The following is a 21,043-nucleotide window of genomic DNA, read 5'->3' on the forward strand; positions in this document are numbered from 1 at the left end:
AGGCTCTAAGTTTAATTTGTAAAACGCATGCATGCATGCACACAGGCATGCGTACAATGGCCTCATACCACTTGTCTTAGTTAGGGTTTCTATTGCTGTGATAGAACCCCATGACCATAAAGCAACTTGGGAAGGAAAGGGTTTATTTCAGATTATAGTTCTACATCACAGTCCAGCATCAAAGGAATTCAGGGCAAGAACTGATGCAGAGATCATGGAGGAGTACTGCTTACTGGCTTGCTCCCCAAGGCTTACTCAGCCTTCTTCCTCACACACCCCTGGACCACCTAACCATAGGGTTGCACCATCCACAATGAGCTGGGCCCTCCTACATCAGCCACTAATTAAGAAAATGCACCACAGGCTTGCCCACAGAGCAGTCTGGTGGGTCCACATTCTCAGCTGAAGTTCCCTCTTCCCAGATGACTCTAGCTTGTGTCAAGTTGACATAAAACTAGTCAGCACACCGAGAGTCAACAAAGTTTTGTTTTGTTTTGTTTTTTAGTGTTTTTTGTTTTTGAGACAGGATTTAGCACTGTAATTGAACTTGCCTGGACTACGTGGCCACGTTGGCCTTGAACTGTTAGCCACCCTCTTGCCTCATCCTCCCGAGTGCTGGGATTGCAAATGTGTAGCACCATGCCCAGCTCAGTTGTTCATTTTTAGAAAGTATTTGCAAACTACTCAAGCCTGAGTAATCATTGTTTGTCAGTTCTTTCAAGAAAAGTTGGGGGAACGCATCTGGTTCATCTGGCAAGGCAAAATAGCACAAATGCTTTGCCTATTAATAGCCCCGAGCTTCCTTCACAGACAGCAGGAGTGCTTGGGGACTTCCTGATTCTTTACATGGAATCCTGAAAAGACTCCCAGGTTGAGGTTGAATAGCATCAATAATCGGTATTGCTTGTCAAGATCATTCCTCAGTGAAAATGCCGTCTGTTTTCTTGAGGGACCACGGGCAGGGTAAGAGACATGGGAAAGTAGTGAGGTCTGTGTCCTTGGATTGATTTGTGCCGCCACCAGCAGACTTACCCACTGTTACTTTTGTGCCAGCAATACATACAAAAGTCACCACACACACACACACAAAAGGCACATGGCATCATACTATGTAAAGGTTGTCAGAATTGCTGGCGGTGGTGGTACACGCCTTTAATCCCAGTACTCGGGAGGCAGAGGCAGGCGAATCTCTGTGAGTTCAAGGCCAGCCTGGGCTACCAAGTGAGTTCCAGGAAAGGTGCAAAGCTACACAGAGAAACTCTGTCTCAGGAAAAAAAAAAAAAAAAAAAAGGTTGTCAGAATTTAAAAGGAAATTGCTTATGGCAAACCTTGACAAAGAGGTACACAAAGGGACAGTTGTCACACATGACTGCTTCATAACTGTGTCATCCAAGTCTCTATCAATATACCACAACCTAGCCAGGCCCTGTGAGTTCAAGGCCAGCCTGGTCTACAGAGTGAGTTCCAGGAAAGGCACAAAGCTACACAGAGAAACCCTGTCTTGAAAAACCAAATAAATAAATAAATAAATAAATAAATAAATAAATAAATAAATAAATAAATAAATAAATAAATAAAGACACACACACACACACCACAACCTTCCACAAAAACACGACCTATTACAGAAGACATTTCTGCAAGGCTGTCTACCTAGCAACCAACTGCCTGCAACCAACTGCCTGTCTAGCTGTAGTCTGACATCGTCATCCAGATACTACCCATGTGGCCCAAGCTTACCTTGAACTCCTGCCTCAGTTTCCAGAGTGCTACAGTTACGGGTATGCAACACCAGACTTGGCGGCCAACCTTGCTGTGGGTCCTTGTAGCCAAGGGCCGTTGTTTCAGATCAACTTAAGGGACTCTGATTTTACATTTAATAGTCATGTCTTCCTTTGCCTCCCTGAGTTTACTATGGCAGGTGTATTTCCACTGCAGTATTCATTTCTCTCTGGAGAATTGCTCTCCATTTGTTATTCAGATTGATGAGGGGTTTTGTTCTTGTTTTGTTTTAAATCTCTCATACAATACATCCCTACGACAGTTCCCCCCCCCACTCCACTCTTCCCAGCCCCTTCTCCCCCCCCCCCCCGCCCCCATCCACTTCTCCATTTCCCTTCACAAAAGAGCAGGCCTCCCAGGGATATCAACCAAACACAGCATAACGAGATGCAATAAGACTAGGTACAAACCCTCACATCAAGGCTGGAGACGAGGCAACCCCAGCAAGAGGAAAAGGGTCCCACAAGTAGGAAAAGAATCAGAGACATCCCCCACTCCCACTGTTAGGAATCCCACAAGAACACCAACCTACACAACCATAACGTTTATGTAGAGGTCTTAGCGCAGACCATGCAGGCTCCATGATTGCCCCTAGAACCCTGTCTAGTTGATTCTGTGGGTCATGATCTCCTGGTGTCCTCAACTCCTGGCCTCCCCCTCTTCCATGGGGGTTCCCTGAGCTCCAAGGGGAGGGACCTGATGGAGATCTCTAATTTGGTCTCTCTCTCTGCCTAATGTTTGGCTGTAGGTCTCTGGATTAATGAGTTTTATGAAGACCGTTACACTCTTATAGGAACCCTCATTTTAAAGAAAGATTGTCATTTTGATTCGTTTTAATGATACCCCTCCCTCCACACACATTTTTAGTCAGGGTCTCACTATGTAGACCAGGATCAATCAAGTTCTATTGGTCATCCTGCTTCTGCCTCCCATGTGATGGTGTTACAAGCATGTAGCATCACATTTGTACATTAATGGACACATTGATGTAGTTCAGTGTAATCTTTCTTGCTTGCCTGCATTCATTCATTTTTTTCAGGCAGGGTCTTACCTCTCGCTAGCCTGGAACTAACTGTGTAGTTGTATAGGCTGGCCCTGAACTCACAGCAGCTCTCCTGCCTCCGCCTCTCATGTGCTGGAATTACGGTCCTGTGTTCCCCTTTTCCATCCTTTTCTTTCCTTAATTGATCTAGAGCTTCGTGAGGGAACACTGCCAAACTCCGGTCTCTTCTCTGTCCAGTTTTCTCCCTGATCTCAAGATTCATCCATCCCACAGGGAGGCAAACATTTGCCTGGGCAGATGAACAGATGGATGTCTGAAGGATTGGTTTGGATGGCAGAAACAGCTTTCATTTGAAACTTCGTCAGAATCACCATCTTCCCTGTCCCACATTCTCTCTGCATGTCTGCACAAACGCCATTTAATTCCTTGCTAAGCCTCTGTCCCTTATTCATCAAAAATTTCAGAATGAGTGGTCGTTGAATACCGCCTCCCCAGCCCACAGTGCTATTTACCTACACAGCCTGAGCAGAGCAGAAATGCACACTCCGAAGGCTCTGCCTAGTGTGCTCCGCGCTGTGGTGGCTTTTCCTTTTTTTTTCCCTTCCTCAAATAACTAAGAACCAAGATTCGTGTGGTGGGTGTATACCTGGTACATTTGGGGACTGGTTACTTCTTGACTTAATCTTAATTGTTTGTTGTGGGAAGAAATAAATGTCAAGAACGGTGTCTGTGGGTTGGAGGTGTAGCTCAGTGGTAGAGCATTTACATGCACCAGGCCCTGGGTTTATCCTCAGCACTGCAAAAGAAAGGAAGAAAAGAATTCATTTCTGTAAATCATTGGCCTAAGCTACGTCACTGGGTCCAGCCGTTCAGTGAGAGGTCAAAATGGAGTCGGTCATGCCAACGATCAGTGCCACTGAGCTATTTATCTAACCTGAGAGAGAACAGCCAAGTGGCCCGGACTGGCCATTTTCAGTTGTAACCTGATGTTGCCCAATCTGCTATCCGACTGACTCCCTGCCTGTCACCTTCCAGGGAAAGTGACTTTGAAATGGTGCATGCACTTCTTTCCTGCTTTCCTTAACTCTTTCGGTCTGCAAAGCCAACCCCTGCTTTATGACGTAAAGTGTGCTTCATTATAGACTTGCAGAGAAAGCCAGTTAAGCTCTTTAAACTGTTGTGATTTCTCCTTTTCTCTTCCTCCTTCGGTGTATGTTTTGTTTTGAAAGGGTCTTGTGTGTCTCAGACTGGATGGCCTGGAACGTCTAATCCTTCTGTTTCTACCTCCCAAGTGCTGGGATTACAGCTGTGTGCCACTGTACCCAGCATAATTTCTTCCTCTAGCCAAACCTTTGCTTAGCAATAATCTTTAAAACTGACTTCAGATTTATTGAGTTTGCAAGTGTCTACTGTAGCCTAACAATTCCTGCTGCTTATGTCTTTCAGCGATGAAACGGTGGTATGAATGCTCCAGGCTGGCTCTTTGGCTACATGAAATTGTCATCGCATCTTTCCCAGACCTCTTGCCTTTTTTGCCCTCTGGTTTTGACATCTTCCTACACACTCCTGCCAGAGGTCTAAGGTCATCTCTCTCCAAAGCCTGTGTGGTGCGCACCTATAATCCCAGCACTGCCAGAGAACTAGGAGTTCAAGGCCAGCCTGTTCCTGCGAGAGACCATGTCTCCAAAACAAAACAAAATCTCATTCCCATAGGGCTGTTGTCCTGTGGAATCTGCTTCTTGGATCTTGGAATCTGTTCCCTGCTTTAGATCCCTGTCCCTCCCACTCGGGGTCACCCTCGTGACTTTTTCACTGGTTTCCTGTTTCTAGTCTAAACACCTTCATCCTCTTTTTTAAGTGTATGAATGGGCTTGCCTGTATGTCTGTGCCTACATGCATACCTGGTACCCATGGAGGCCAGAAGAGACCACTGAGCCCCCTGGAACTAGAGTTCACAGATGGCTGTGAGCTGCCATGTGGGTGCTGGGAATCAAATCCAGGTCCTCTGGAAGAGCAGCAAGTGCTCTTTACCTCTGAGCCGTCTCTCCAGCAGGAAACTCATGCTACAATAGATAACTCATCCTAGCACAGCAGACTATACACTCCCTCTTTACTGATGAGTTGGTACTGATGAGTACTGCTTACATAGATAAGTGTTTATTCTGGTTCAAAGGTCCTCTGGATGTGTAGCTGTACTAATTGTTGTATTACCCTATAAGGTAAAAGCTGTCCTAACAGTAACTGATGCCCCAAACATCTTGGGAGGCTTGCCCAAAGCCAGTCAGAAAGGATGAGTTTAACACCCCAACCAAGTACTGGTTCCAAAACCTGCTTGTTTTTCTCATTTGTTACCATAAAAATCAACTCTGCTCGCTGGGCGCTGAGTGCGCACGCCTTTAATCCCAGCACTCGGGATGCAGAGCCAGGCGGATATCTGTGAGTTCGAGGCCAGCCTGGTCTACCAAGTGAGTTCCAGGACAGGCTCCAAAGCTATAGAGAAACCATGTCTCGAAAAACTTAAAAAACTCTGCTCAAGGAAATAAGAAAACAGTTTATTCTGAGCCCATTACAAGCGACCATGATAGGTCAGAAAATATGGATTCAAATGATTCAGGGATTCAAATGATTCGTTCCTTGGATCAGAATGACTTTCCACTGTGGAAAGGTTACATGAACTTTTATAGTCACAAAGAAAGCCATCAGTCACATGTTTATAAAATACATAGATGGGCGATCAGGTAGGCAGGCTCCTCCAAGGCTATCTATTGAGATACTATCTTTGTTGTTGTTAGTTTTAGAGTTCATAGAGGCTAAACATGTCAACTTTGGACCTTTCTAGAGTTTTATCTAGAAGTCAGGAGGCGATAAGATTGAGGGATAACCAATGGAGCTGTAAAGATAGCCACAGGTCATTTCGGCTCTTAATCAGCAGCCTCTCCACACTCAGAGTGTTCTACTTAGCCCGGGCAGCAGTCCGCGGGACCTCAGCTCATTAGCATCCTCTTAAAGGACATCCGTGCAGCCAGGGTGATGGGCACAGCTGTCAACTCAGTCCAGACTAAACTCAAACTGCAGAATGTTCATGATCTGGTCCAAGTACGGACTTGTTGGATTGCCTTTCTTTCTCTTTCTTCCTCCCTCCCTCCCTCCTTCCCTCCCTCCCTCCCTCCCTCCCTCCCTCCCTCCTTCCCTCCCTTCCGTCCTTTCTTCCTTTCCAGACTTAATTCACTTTCTGGTATAAAAACCGCATGTGGTAGCCACAGCTGAAGCCTGGAGTCCTCTAAACGGAGACTCTGGTGTGAGTCACATGATGGTCAGTGAGTTCCTGATAGGGAGACTTGGTGAACAGTCTCTTTCCTGAAGTTGGTCTTGGACCGAGTGGGGCTTGCCAATCTTGTTTCCACGGTAACCGTTCTGCAGAGGGACAATGGAAGGCTTGGCCAAGATGATGGCACTTTGGATGGCAGGGGTTACCTTCCTGGAGCACTTAACACCAAGACCAACATGGCCACTGTAGCCCAAGTCTGCACAGTCTTTAGAACCTCATCCTTTAGGGATGCTCCCATGAAAACGTCCATGATCACAGATTCCTCCATAGGCAGGGAGGACAGGGAGATCTCACCCAGGGACTTGATTTTCATGTCCTTGACCAATGGCCCAGCCTGGTGAGGGGATCCACTCTTTGTCTTCCATTTTACCTCCATGAACCTCTGGGGCCTCACCATGGCCCCTGAGATGGCTGAGCTCTCCCAAGCCTGGACCCCCCAGTCTTCCATTTGTACCTGTGTCATCTGCCATTTGGTATATTCCTTTGGCGGTTTGTGTTTTTGTCTGTCTGTCTGTCTGTCTAGACCAGGTTTCATGTAGCAGCTGATGTTGAACCTGCTGTGTAGCCAGGACTGGCCTTGGAGTTCACAGCTACCTCAGAAATGCTAGGATTACAACTGTGTGCCGGAAAGTGTAGAGGTGCGTGCTCTTTATCCCAGTGCTTGAGGCAGAGGCAGGTAGATAGCTGAGAGTTCAAGGGCAGCCTCGTTTATATAACAAGTTCTTGGCCAGCCAGGACTGCACAGTGAGACCCTGTCTTAAAGAGAAAAGAAAAAACAAACCCTAACATACATGCTGTCTGGCCCATTATAAAAAACCATTTGCAAAGGAGTTGAACCAGCCTTTATAATCCCAGCTTGTGAGAGGCAGAGGCAGGAGGATCAGAGCCAGCTTTGGCTACATAAAAGATTCTAGGCAAGTCTGGGCAACATGAGACCCGACTTGATCTCAAACTCATATCAATCTCCCTCTTGGCTCAGCCCCCTGGGTGCCAGCATTACAGGTGTGCACCACATCTGGCTTAGTTTTGTCTTGTTGGGTTTTCCTGGTGGTATGATGCACAACCCCTTTGCAGGAAGGGATTAGCACTGAGGATGAAATGCTTAAGTAACATTCTTGATAAATCATATTGGGATTAAGCTGTGTTCTGGGGAACCAGTCTACCAGCCACCCACTTGACCGCCAGTCAAGAATCGAATGTTCTTCAAACATTCTTGCATCTAGTCTCTCGTTCATTATGTAACCAGATCCTCTGTGAGAGGCTCAGAGCTTGGGGATGCACCAGGCTCTGCACTTGTCTAGCACGCAGGAGGCAGGACCAAAAAGCAAAGCTAAACCTCCAACATTCAAGCTCCCCTACAGGACTCTCCTACTTCTCCTAGTTCCTTTGAAGTTCAAATTAGTCAGCAAAGCTGAGAACCAAGCGAATATGGGACAACCAGACCTGGGGATCAGGGCAGCTGGGAGATCCCAGGGCAGCATCTGGCTATCCACACGGAAAGTTCTGGAAATGTTGTTATGAAGACCAGCCTCCATCAGCCTGGGGCCTGTGCGGAGGACTTCACTTAACCAGGACTTTGCCCAGTGTGGAGAGAAGCAAAACTTACTGCAAAGTGGTGTTGACCACCAGAACACGGGAAAACATTTGTGAAATAGATTTTTACAGATAGTTGATTGCAGTAAAGAACTGTAACATGGTCAGGATGAAAACAGATACAGTGTAGCGGGGTCAGGGTTCAAAGGGTACAGCGGCTCCCACACTGACTGCTAGGAGGTGGGCACGGTTCGCCCTCTCCCTTGGTCCTGTTCTGTATAAGCTAACTAGCAGTTCTAACAGTTTTCACCGCAGTGTGGCTGAACGTGAGTGTTTTCCACTGCCCCAGGGGGTAGGAGGAGGGTGTGAGGTGTCTGGTGTCTTTCTGGACTGATAATAATTTCTCAGTTTCAATTACCTGGCCTGTTCTAAGTAACCCCCATTTCTGGTAGCCTATAACACTTCTGCCTTGTTTACAGTTCAGGTACAGTGCAGTAGCAGGTACATGCCCCCCCTTTTGTTTTTTTATATTTTTTTTCTATTTTAAAGATTTATTTATTTATTATGTATGCAATATTCTGCCTGCATGTATGACTGCAGGCCAGAAGAGGGCACCAGATCTCATTATAGATGGTTGTGAGCCACCATGTGGTTGCTGGGAATTGAATTTGGGAACTCTGGAAGAACAGCCAGTGCTCTTAACCTCTGAGCCATCTCTCCAGCCCCCACCCCACCCCTTTTTTAGAGATGAGTCATTCTTATTGCCCAGGCTGGCCGTTATCTGATGGGTTGAAACACCTCGTTTGCTTCATCCTCTTGAGTAACTTGAAACTTCAGGTCCACGTCATTGCTTCCAGCTTGGCATATTTTTCCTCTTGGCGTTGTCCATGGGATTGTATGAGCCCAGTAAGAGGGTACAGAGTACAGCCACTTGTATTCGCCCCCCGGCTTCCTTTGATTCCATAAAAGTTCTCTCCATCAAGAGTGCCACGGCTCCAACAGGCGTTTTATCCAAACTAAAGCTGCAGAAGTTTCTCTGTGCACCTCGCCTTTCCCTCACCGTCTGATTTGCATCTATTTATTATTCCAGGTTGGCGACAGAGATGATTCCAATCTTTATATAAATGTGAAGCTGAAAGCTGCTGAGGAGGTAAAGCCAGAACACCACCCCCGGCCCACATCCTGTTGGGGACCCCCTCCCCTCTGCCACCCGCAGACCCTAATGTAACTGTGGAGCAGGTCAGAGTCGGGTGACCCAGCACAGCTGGCTCTGCCCTGTGTGCTCCTCCTTGCTTTTCTTCCCAGAGAGGCGGGTGAGTGGATGTGGGGTGATGTTGGGTGCGCTGGTGACGAGTGAGTGGTGCGCTGGCCTGGTTCTCCTCCACACCTGGGTGAAACGACGCCCTCCTGTGTCCTAGTCACGGTCCTTCAAAGATACAGGCCCCGTCTCAGGCCCTTACCTGGTTCCTGTGTTTGCTTCTGCAGATCGGGATCAAAGCTACTCACATCAAGTTACCGAGAACGTCCACCGAGTCTGAGGTGAGTGTGGGAACGAGCGTGCTGAGGTGCCTCCCTGTCTGCTTCTTTAGTGGAAATTGAGGGGTGAGATACGCTTTGCAGACAGAAGACGCCCAGGTTCTTCTTCCTATCCCTCGCTTCCCCCTTTCAACATGGGTGTGGTAAACCAATTCAAAGTGACACTTGTTTTAGGTGTTAAAGTATGTCATCTCCTTGAACGAGGACTCCACTGTTCACGGGTTCATAGTGCAGCTGCCTTTGGATTCGGAGACGCCCATCAACACGGAAGCAGTCATCAACGCCATCGCACCCAACAAGGATGTGGATGGGTAGGTGCTACCCACTGGTTTGTTTACTACGCTTCTCTTCTGGAGACATACCACATTTGTTTTTGAAAGACAGAGGCTTCCTTCCTTCTTCCCTATTTTGACAACTTTGTTTTAGGTTGACTAGCATCAGCGCTGGGAAACTCGCCAGAGGTGATCTCAGTGACTGCTTCATCCCGTGCACACCCAAAGGATGCTTGGAACTCATCAAAGAGACAGGTAAAAATGAGAAAAACCAGCAACAGGAGGGCGCCGTTTCCTGAGAGCCTTCTAGATACATGGCAAGACAGAGGAAGTGGGCCGTAGGGAAATGGACTTGATTGACAAAAAGAAAAAAAAAAAAGATGAAGAAAATGCTCAGTTTTCTCCCCAGCCCTGTGGAGTGTGCACGCTGTTGTTTAACAGTGAGGAAAGAGGCTCAGAACCAGCGTACTCACAAAAACACCTGTAATCCCAGAACTTGGAAGGAGGATCATGAGTTTGAGGCCATCCTGGATACATGAGAACTTGTCTCAAAACCAAGGGCTAAGGTTCAGTTCCCTGCACTAAAAACAAAAATAAGCGAACAGACAAAAGGCCGGAGAGGGAGTTTTTGTCCTGAGATAACAGAACCAAGATCTGAAGCCAGGCTTATATGCGTTCGAAGCAAGTTATTTTGTGTCGAGGTGGGTGGGGTGGGAATCCTAAATGACTGTAAGAATTCAGAGTGCAGAAGTGTAAGTTCCTGTCCCTGGAGCCAGCACCAAGTCCCTGCTGTGGTTCCAGCAGTAGACAGATGGCTGGAACGGATCTCGTGAACAGTCGCCCTACATTACTTTATTATATAGCTAGTACCTTCGTATTTTAGTTCCATCATGAATACTTTTAGCAGAGTTTATTTTTTGCAAGGAAATGAGTCCTGTTAGAAAGAAGTAGGTTAGAAGTTTCAAGTGAGGCGTTCGGCCAGCGTTAGTAATGAAGGTTGTCTGCTCTTGGCCAGAAACGGCTGAGCCAGTGGCCTTGGCCCAGCTGTGACAGTTCAGACCTACAATTCATATTCTTCCAGATGTTTAGCCAATGTTTATTACAGCTTTATAGAAACGACTCTCATGAGCTACAGCAGCTGTGGCTTCCCAGTGTCTCACAAGTGAAGCCACTGGAGCCCTAAGGTAGCTTCAGCTCTCTGCTGAATCCTCACTGGTACAGTAAGATGATTGATTGATAGTGATTGGTTTGCAGTGCTGGGGATGAAACCCAGGGACTCCAGCACGCTAGTCAGCTATTCTACAGTAGAGCTACGCCTCCAACCCACCAATGCACCTGTTCATTGTTTCAAACTGTGAGGACTCCAGTTCTAGTCTGGATAGTCACGGCACTGACATTCTCTAAGTGCTGGCCTTCTGATGACATTGATTATTGATGATGAGATGTCAGAATATTATTATTGAGAGGTGTGGTTTAACTCTCAAGCTGCCTCAAGCAAAGGTTCATAGCTTTTTAGCCTTGATGGGATATGGTGGCCGGGCAGAGTGTTGCAGAACTCTCTCCTTCCTTCTGTGTGGGCAGCTCCTTTGCAGCCCCCTCCTGGTAACCCCACACAGCTCCCACCCTGCTCTTTTCTCGCACTCATGGGCTGCATCTCATAGACCAGGGCTGAGGTAGAGCACGCATCACCTCTGTGGGACAGCAGGTATCAGTGCCGAAAAGCACATTAATACGGGGCCTGGTGATCCATGAGGCAGGACCGTGAGTTCAAGGCTGAGCTATGGAGAGAATGATCAGGGCTAAAGCAGGCAACTGAGAGTATCTCAAAATAAAAATAAGCCTCAGGGTATAGTTCAGTGGAAGAGCCCATGCCTGAGGCCTTGGGTTTGGTCCCCAGCACTGGGGTGGGGGTGGGGGGGTGTTGATGCCCTGGCAGAAGCGTAAGTGCTGAGTCAGCAAAAAGGTTTCCCATCACTTACACTTCCCATGATCACTTCCCTGCAAATAACCCTGTGGTTCCGGCCCTAAGCCAGACAGAACTTTGGGTGAGAAACTGTATGAATACATTCGCCAACTTTGGAAAGCCTCACTGATACTAATCTAATTTCCTCCTATGCTGTGACCCTGTTCCATACACCATAGTTTTCTTGACTATTTTGCTCATGTAGTTTAATCTGATAACTACTTCCATATGGCCGTTAGCTGTGTGTCGAGGTTTCTTTTTTTGAGTGTAGGATTTCTTCCCACTCCCTTATGACTCAATGAACAGATCTCGGCCTAAGCAGATCTCCAAACCCCACTGCAGGAAGGACAGTGTCCAAGTCCCAGACTGTGGCTGGAACCGAGGATGTGATGGCCGAGGGAGCGTTCTTAGGAAGACTTCTGTTACGATGCAGAGAATCTGCTCCTGGGCACTTAGGCTCCGTCTCCCACTCGGGTGGCGTGTGTGAGGGAGGGCAGCTGCTTCTCCACCTCTGATGCCTGCTGGCTTCTCTTCCAGGGGTGCAGATTGCCGGCAGGCACGCTGTGGTAGTTGGACGGAGTAAAATAGTTGGTGCCCCCATGCATGACCTGCTTCTGTGGAACAATGCCACAGTGACCACCTGCCACTCCAAGACTGCCAATCTGGACAAAGAGGTAGGAGGTCCAGAGTACAGTAGGCAACCGGCGTGCGTGGGTACATTCTCTCCCTTAGCCCCAGCAACTACTCTGTGCTTCTGGTCTCACTTTATAGGAGGAAGGAACACATTCAGATCACGAACTTGCCCACATTTGTTTATCCAGCTCATTCTGACCATGTACTTTCTACACCACTCTGCCCTCTGGCACACAGGGTTTAGCAGTATTATGCAGGGAATAATGCCAGGCAGTGAAATTACGTCATGTGCAGATCACCCAGGCATGATGTTGTTGGCCCGTGGGGATGGAGGCGCTCGGGAAGAGGTTGTGGGCATCTTCAGCTGCCTGTTCTCTGTTGCTTTATTAGTGTTACTTTTGTGGTTAGGCTGAGTTGAACCCCTTACAGGAGGGTGGTATTTCACCACTAAGCTACATCCTTAGCTCCAGCGGCTTGTTTTGGACGCTGTATTCCTGATCCAAGAATGTTCGTTCGCACGGCCGTGTCCTTGTGAGTGGTGTAGTTTTGTATGTGGGCAGAGAACAAGATGGAGGCCCAGCACCCCCTCTTTAGTATTCTTAAACTGTTCTGTGGTGACAGTGGTAGCACCACATCCCAGAAAAGAGAGTGCCTTCTCCAGGGTTACATAACCAGGAACGTTGTCCTGAGTCTGGCTCCAGACCTGTGGTCCCCCAGCCCCACAGGTTCTCGTTGCCTTTCCCGTTAGGGGAAATAACTAGGAAAGGGGGCTTCTGGCGTTATAGGACTGGGCACAGCATGGGGTGCGTCAGCAACAGCTCTGTGCTTTGCATTGGAGGCCTTAGCCAGTATCCCTGAAAGTGTTGTTGATAACACAAGATTTAATACCACAGTTCAGGATTTTCCTTTCCACTTCTAGGGGTGTGTGTGTGTGTGTGTGTGTGTGTGTGTGTGTGTGTGTGTGTGTGTGATTACTGAGTTCCTGAAGTCTTGCTCCCCTCTTCTCCCCTAGGTAAATAAAGGAGACATTCTGGTAGTTGCAACGGGGCAGCCTGAGATGGTGAAAGGGGACTGGATCAAGCCCGGGGCTGTCGTCATAGACTGTGGGATCAACTACGTTCCCGGTGAGTAGTGCTGGGGCGGGAAAACGTCAGACCTCATTTTATGTCGAGTACCGGGGCTTAGTGAGACGGGCCTTGTCAGGAGGTGAGAGTAGTTGTCATTGTGAGTGGGGTCAGAGGTATGGCTCCGCACTGTTCTATACTGTCCTCATTTGACTTAGTCCAGAGAGAGTGGACGAGGAGGCAGGTGTATTACTGCTTGCTTGTTTGTCTGTCTGTCTGTCTGTCTGTCTGTCTGTTTATTTATTTATTTGAGATACAGTCTCCTCCTATAGCAAAACCTGGCCTTGAATTCACGGCTGTCCTGTGCCAGCCTCCTGAATGCTGGGACTATCAGTGTGCTCATCTGGCTACTGCTCTGCCTTCATGTAACAGTCACCCTTTATTTTAACAGCGGCAACAGATAGACGTAAATGATGTGCTACACTAGTTTTCTTTTATCGATGACCTTGCTTTCCCTGGTTTCGGTTACTCATGGTCAACTGTGATCCAAAAATATTGAATGGAAAAGTACTACTAAACAGTCAGTGAGGTTGTTTTTAAGACAGGGTCTCACTCTGTAGTCTTGGCCATCCTAGAAATCACTATATAGACCAGGGTGGCCCTGAACTCCCAGAGATCTGCCTGCCTCTGCCTCCAGGGTGCTAGGATTAATGGCGAGCATCACCACACCTCAACAGTTCATGAATTTTAAATCGTTTGCCATCCCGAGTGGCTTGATGAACTCCTGTGCCACCCTTCTCTGTCCCGCTTCTTCCTACTTGGGACAGGAACCACGCCTTTGTCACCTGTGTCCGTGCTAACTAACGGCACTACTTGCTTGTTAGTCTCTTGGTAACCCCCACTTACTAGGTTTGAACTTCCAGAATCAAATTCGGTGGCAAGTGCTTTTACCCACTGAACCATCTCCTTCATATCTCCCGTCTGTGCGGCACGTTGTTCTTTCAAAAGAATTTCCAAGAACAGTACAGGAACACAAACACACACACACACACACACACACACACACACACACACACATATGTGCGTGTATTACGTATATACGTGTGCGCACGCACTAACTGATGAAAGGGACAGTTACTAACTCAGTAACTACTTCAGTGCATTGAGCGTTGTGGCAGGCCTTGCGCTCTGTGAGTAAGTATGGCCCAGTTGTGGGCTCCACCTATTCATTCATTCATTCATTCATTTTGTGGTTGTACATGCTAAGCACAGGACCATGTACACGCTAAGCAAGTGCTCTCCCATTGAACTATACCAGCAACCACCCTCCTCTGTATTTGGAATTTAAATAGCTTCCTCTTCTCTGTGCCAGTTCTTCCTAAGCCATATCTGATTTCCTGTCACCCAGGGATGACCTTTGTCTTCTGAAAACCCTTCTCTCCTTGCTCTGATGGCACAGCACTTGGCGTTTCGGGTGTGCCTTGTGTCCTGCGTCCACAGTCAGCTCCTCAGTGGTCTCGTCTCTGCCTTGTCCTGCACCCTGCCTGCTGACACTAATATCAGATCTGTTGTTGAGGCGAGCTGCAGCAAGGATAATTTTTTCTTTTTCTCGCTTCCCATCTGAAGTTTAAAATGCAGACACTCAGCTGCCAGGAGCATTAGTCACTGTCAAGTTCTCCCCGTTTCTAACCTCCCTCCCACTCGGCCTCGCTTTTAAGACAGTAGCTCATAATTGATCACTCATTTTCTGGGTGTAATTATCCAACGGGTGCGGAAGAAGTTGCTCTCCTGATCTCCCCACTGTGAACACTTGCAATGTGACATCTAAGCTCAGTCTGCATACGTCTCTGGATCATAAACTACTATGGGCGTTTCAAAAAAAGTGAGCGGTGGTGGTGCACGCCTTTAATCCCAGCACTCTGGAGGCAGAGCCAGGCAGATCTCTGTGAGTTCAAGGGCAGTCCGGTTTACAGAGGGAGTTCCAGAGAAACCCTGTCTCAAAAAAACTAGAAAAAAAAAAAAAGATGAGCCGTGAGATAGAAAAGAAAAGCATGGGCTGGGGGTACAGCTCAGTGATAGTTTGCTTAGTTTGTGTTATACACTGGATTACTTCAGGGAGAAGGAGATAGTTGTTTATTTACTTTTTAGAGATAAAACAACAACAACGATAACCTGGGTCAGGATCTAGAATTCTGTCGATATGTCTGAAACTTTTGATTTCTAAACATTGATTTCTCGTGTAAATGCTGAAATAGCATAGGTCATCATCAGTATTTCACCAGTCCTAGGCATAGGGGCACATAAATTTTAGTAAGGCCAGACTGTGTTGTTCTCTGAGAATGGTAAAATCCCTGGGTTATAGGCCAGAGGTAGGCTTCAGGACCTGAAGACTGTTCTTGGAATGTCTTCATTTGATGAAGCAATCTAGTTCACCCCTGGGCCACCTCTTGCTTCCTATTTTTTAATTTGTTTGCTCGAGAATTGAATCTCAGCAGTAGGACAAGAGCTTAGCAAGCACAAGACTCTGGGTTTTATCTTATTTAAAAAGATAAGAATTGTTTGTGTGATCCACTCAAGGATAAAAGGAATACATCGCTTTACAAATGAATGAATTAATGCATACATTAATGCATCTGTTTTTCTAGTTTTTAAATGTTGATTTGCAGGGTTGGGGAATCAAACTCAGGACCTTGCACATTCAGGGCCAATGCTCTGCCGCTGAGCCACATCTCCAGTCACCTCAAAAGGATATGTTTTAGGAATCAAGCAGAGTGAGGAAAGTATTGGTCAGAACTTGCGAATGTGTTTTTTCTGCTTGGCTTACTAGAAAAAGTAATTTGAGAAGCGCTGATGTTTTATTTAGAAGGGATATGAAAAGAAGGGATTCCCTATCATGCCCAGATCTATTCTGCACTCACCCAGTATAATAGCTTCTGTACTGGCCTCTTTAGTTAGGGGTCTCCAAATTAAATGTCAAGATCAAACTCCATTGAATTCTATGCTTGGACCTTTCCATTGACAGAGAGAGTCTAGGGTTAGGAATGGATAACCGAAGTGCTGATAAGTGGTCCCTTTCCCACTGACCACATATTATCTGTGAGGTTCTTGTCCCTCCGGCACCAGGTCATTGAGTCAGCTCTTACTTACAGTGTTTGGTCGGTGTGTACAGGCTCTGGGTGTGTGTGAAAGTCAGGCTAACTTCCTGGAACTGGTTATTGCCTTCACCTTGGTGAGGTGGTTTTCTTTCTGCCATTCTGTATACCACAGACTAGCTGGCCCCCTGGTTTCCTGTCTCCACCTCACCCTAGAAGTGTTGGAACGACAGGGATACAGCGTCTTACGTGGGTTCTGGGGCTCTGACTCACTCAGCTGGTGTGGCTCCCATGGCTCTGCTTTTGCTTTATGAACCATCCGTTCCCACCTCCTTAGCCATTTTTGAAATGCTTTGAGGATGACAAGGAGAATCTTTCTTGTCACAGTGTGCCGCTTTAGCCTCTCAGCAACCTAAAACATGGCGAGCAGGCGTGTGTCAGGCCTTTGCGTCTTCGGACCACAGCTAACGAGGAGCCTCCGAGGGCAGAGGGCAGTTGGTGAGAGGGCTTCTTGGTTCTGGGTTGTTTTGTTGTTGGCTACATCTGAAAACTTCCTCTTGGCCACAGAGACACCCTCAAAGAGAAGTGGCAGTGTGGCTAGGATTCTACCAGACCCTCCCGGGGGTGACTTAAGGGTCTAGGCCTGCCGCCCCCCAAACCCCCACCCCCGGCATAGCCTGGAAGGGCACCAGAGCAGGGTGTAGGATGTTCTTTGTGTGAGTGAGCAATGGTGCATCGCTGCGTTTGTTCCCTTGAATAACTATTCTTTGCTGGTGAGATGTGTAGTTCTGGTCCTTTTAAGGGAGTGTAATTATATTCTTTGCCTTGAGCAAGCATTTAAGTAACTGCTGTCTTTGGAACGGGATGTTGAATTGTTCCTTCAGCTTCTGCCTGGAGCTCACTAACCTGCTGACAGTTACTGTAGAAACCGTATCTGGCAGCTGTGACATAGTTGGAGCTTTGTATACCTAAAAAAAAAATTCCTTTGTAGGCCTTGGCAAATTAACATTTTAAAAGGTCATCAGTTTTAAGAATAAAACACATATTTTATTTATCACTGGAGACTACAAAAGGATTCTCTGGGCTCTGAAAAGCCCCCTTTAAAAAGGATTTATCTTAATTTGTTTACTTTTAAATTATTTTAATTTTCGTTTCTTGCCATTTACACATTTCATGAGGTCTTTGGGAGAATATAGTTTTCTCCCTGGAAAATAGAGAACACCTGCCATCCATCTCACATTGGTGCTGGGGATAGAATCCAGGGCCTGAGGCATGCTGGACCAGTGTTCTCCCACTGAACTGTGCCTGGCCCCTGTCCAGCACCTTTAATTAAAGTAGACACTTGAGCCTTGCAGGACTAATGCACGCTTACATTTTACGTAGACCTTTTTTCTGGGGTGAGGGGGAACCAAATTGCCATAGTTGATCACTAAAGTTGGTGATTAACACCATGGTTGTGACTCTCGGCCTTTGCTTTTTCTCCTCCCTTTCCCTTCCGAACCAGATGATACAAAACCAAATGGAAAGAAAGTTGTGGGTGATGTGGCGTATGACGAGGCCAAGGAGCGGGCGAGCTTCATCACACCTGTCCCCGGTGGTGTGGGACCCATGACCGTGGCAATGCTGATGCAGGTAGGGTGCAGAAAGTTCTGATTGTCCCGAAGACACCGCTTAAGACCTGCTCAGAAGTTAGGCGCAGATGGAGTCTGCTAAGGGGAAACGGGGTGAGAGGACAAAGAAATGGTATCTGTCACATTAGCAGAGGAAAGCGGTGCCCTTTCTACAGCCTTTGGGATGTAGCATGAAGTGGAGACACACTGCCTGGTACCCGCTTGCTGATGTGGGTGAGACAGAAGCCCCAGAGCATGGCGCCTCCTCACTCACCCCCTAGATGAGGTGTTTTTACAAGGGTGATCATGAACCGGGTCAGTTGGGGACTCAGCTGTGACGACCTGGGCCTTGGACCTGATCGTGGAGTCAGACTGTTGACCTCTCCAATCTGTCCCTTTGCCCAGAGCACAGTAGAGAGCGCACAGCATTTCTTGAAGAAGTTTAAGCCAGGAAAGTGGACAATTCAGTATAACAAGCTGAGCCTCAAGACCCCTGTTCCGAGGTGAGAATGAAATGCCCTTGGTTAGAACTCCTCTGTGGCTGGTCAGGCTTTAACTGCTGGGTACTGTGGGTCCACGGCTGCTTCTACTGACAGCAGTAGATGGGCGGTGGGGGAGGTTGTTACTAGTGGGGTTAATTAAAGGCAGTAACTAAAGATCGACACCCATCCTTGTGTTTTTAAAGTGACATTGATATATCACGATCTTGCAAACCAAAGCCCATCTGTAACCTGGCCCGAGAAATTGGGCTTCTCACAGAGGAGGTGGAATTATACGGGGAAACAAAGGCCAAAGTCTTGCTCTCAGCACTAGAACGCCTGAAGCACCAGCCCGATGGGAAATACGTGGTAGTGACTGGGTACGTATGTCCCGTTGCCAGCAAGCGGCCTATCCATTATCAGCAGCGGTGATATTTACACTTAGGACACGTGAGTGGAAGAGTGATTAGCTCAGTCTTTTGTTAGTGGTGGTTTTTGCTTGTTTGTTTTGTTTTTTGGGACAGGATTTTTCTGTGTAACAGCCCTATCTCTTGGTACTCTCTTTGTAGACCAGGCTGGCCTCAATTTCAGAGATCAGCTTGCCTCTGCCTCCAGAATGCTGGGATTAAAAGTGTGCACCACCACCCCCACCACCCCAGATCTCTTATTTAAGGTTTTATTTCTTTAATTTATGAGTGCATGTGAGTGAGTGTGTGTTGGTGGGGGGGTGCCCACAGACTCCTAAAGAAGCAATTCTAGGGGATCTGATGGCCTCATTAGCAGCGAGGGCATTAGGCATTCATATGGTGCACTTACATGCATGCAGACAAACACTCATACACGTAAATAAGAACAAATAAATAAAATAAATAGAAGTAGGGGGGCGTCTGGAGAGATGGCTCAGTGATTAAGAGCACTGGCTGCTTTTCCAGAGGACCCGGGTTCAGTTCCCAGCGCCCATGTGGAGGCTCACAACTGTCTGTAACTCCAGTCCCGAGGAATCTGATGCCCTCTTCTGGCCTCCACAGGCACTGCAAGCATGTGATGCATGTACATATCCAGGCAAAACCACCCATACACATGAAATAAAAAGTAAATTTTTATAAAAAGAACTTTAAAATCACAGGATAACAGGGTCAAGTGTCGACTACATTTCTTTCTTATAGTGAGTAGAGCTAAAGTTCTTTTAAGTTGTATTATTGTATACATACATACACATGCATATAGGGCTGCTTGTGTAGAAGTTGAAGGACAGTTTTGCTGAGTTGGTTCTTTCATTCCCACCTTTATACAGGTTCCGGATAGAACTCAGGATAAGGCTCTGATGTGGTGGAGTCATCTGGTAGACCCAGTTTTTTGTTTTTTAAGTGTTTGAAAATCACAAATTTTAGCAAAAGGTCTCTCAGGGTTTCTGTTCCTCTTTTTTTTTTCTTTATATTTTGTGTGTGTGTGTGTATGTGTGTGTGCTCACATGTGCGTCTGCAGAGGCCAGAAGAGCATATAGGATTCTCCTGGGGCTAAGTTACAGGGGACTGCAAGCCTAGGTGGCTTGTTAGGTACGTGGGTGCTGGGACCCAAACCCAGTCCTCTTGAAGAGCGGCAATCGCCCTTAGCTGCTAAGCCATCTCTCTAGCCTCTTCTTCTTCTCATTTATATAAGGAGTTATCTCTAGAGCGTCCAGTGATTCGAGTGACATTAATTCTATGGTCTTTTGCTCTCTTCTTGAAGAATAACTCCGACACCCCTGGGAGAAGGGAAAAGTACCACCACAATTGGGCTGGTGCAAGCCCTCGGCGCCCACCTGAATCAGAATGTCTTTGCGTGTGTGCGACAGCCTTCTCAGGGCCCCACCTTTGGAATAAAAGGTACTTGTGGCCAGAGGGACCTGCCTCCCTGCCCTTCCATTAGTCCTCGCAGACTGACTTTACCCATGGTCGCTTATGGAGGCTTCAGCTCATTTAGACAGCTGGAGTATTCACTTCAGACATTTGTATCATGATGCATTTGAGGAAGGCTTTCATCGGTACCCCCAAGACTTATGACTTTCAGTATACACAGGGATTGTCGAGGACGTGTAAAATGGAGTTCAAAGGCTTTTATTTGACCCTGACATCCACTCTGCTGTCACAGTAGCAATAAAGGAATTCATGGCTGCTGATCCAGGCTTCCACTGAAACAGACCAGCCCTACAGAATGAGAAAAGCCTGACCCCATTCAGTGTATGCTTTGTGCTCGGTATTGGGCTAAGCACTTTGTGTATACGTCATTCTTTCTTCCCATGTGAGATGACATCATCACCGCTTTATGACAGCAGCGATGAGACCTCATTGGTAACTTGGTTAAAGGCACCATTTTACATTTATTTGTTTGTTTGTGTGTTTATGCCACAGCCTGCATGTGGCGGTCAGAGGACAACTTCCTTAATTTGTTCTCTCTTTCTACCATATGGATCCTAGAGATCAAACTCTGGTTGTCAGGCTTGGCAGCAAGCACCCCCCCCACACCCCCACCTCCCGCTTATCTGTCGCATCAGCCCCTGCAGCTGTGGGGTCGCATATCAGATATTTATGTTACAATTCATAACAGTAGCAAGATTACAGTTGTGAAGTAGCAATGAAATAATCTTATGGTGGGGGGGTCCACCACACCATGAGGAACTGTATGAAAGGGTCACTGCATTAGGAAGGTTGAGAACCGCTATAACTCAGACCACAACCACTCCCTGCCTCACCAATTTCAAGCTCTAAG

The 21,043-nt window shown here is 47.2% G+C and overlaps 1 protein-coding gene across 4 annotated transcripts in view; it reads left to right on the plus strand.

Annotated features, from left to right (window-relative positions):
- Positions 1–21,043, plus strand: part of Mthfd1 (methylenetetrahydrofolate dehydrogenase, cyclohydrolase and formyltetrahydrofolate synthetase 1) — an 87,217-nt gene that overhangs the window by 34,049 nt on the left and 32,125 nt on the right. For 3 of the 4 annotated variants that reach the window (XM_059280005.1, XM_059280006.1, XM_059280004.1), the window contains exons 3-12: positions 8,737–8,796; positions 9,132–9,185; positions 9,357–9,493; positions 9,609–9,709; positions 11,955–12,091; positions 13,063–13,174; positions 17,711–17,838; positions 18,222–18,319; positions 18,502–18,675; positions 20,024–20,160. In XM_059280005.1, coding sequence (XP_059135988.1) covers positions 8,737–8,796; positions 9,132–9,185; positions 9,357–9,493; positions 9,609–9,709; positions 11,955–12,091; positions 13,063–13,174; positions 17,711–17,838; positions 18,222–18,319; positions 18,502–18,675; positions 20,024–20,160 — 1,138 coding nt within the window. Of the gene's footprint in view, positions 1–8,736; positions 8,797–9,131; positions 9,186–9,356; positions 9,494–9,608; positions 9,710–11,954; positions 12,092–12,398; positions 12,582–13,062; positions 13,175–17,710; positions 17,839–18,221; positions 18,320–18,501; positions 18,676–20,023; positions 20,161–21,043 lie in introns of those variants that run through there. The other variant, XM_059280007.1, reaches the window with a different exon arrangement.

The sequence above is a fragment of the Peromyscus eremicus genome, chromosome 14 (genome assembly GCF_949786415.1).
Source record: "Peromyscus eremicus chromosome 14, PerEre_H2_v1, whole genome shotgun sequence".
Lineage (NCBI taxonomy): Eukaryota > Metazoa > Chordata > Mammalia > Rodentia > Cricetidae > Peromyscus > Peromyscus eremicus.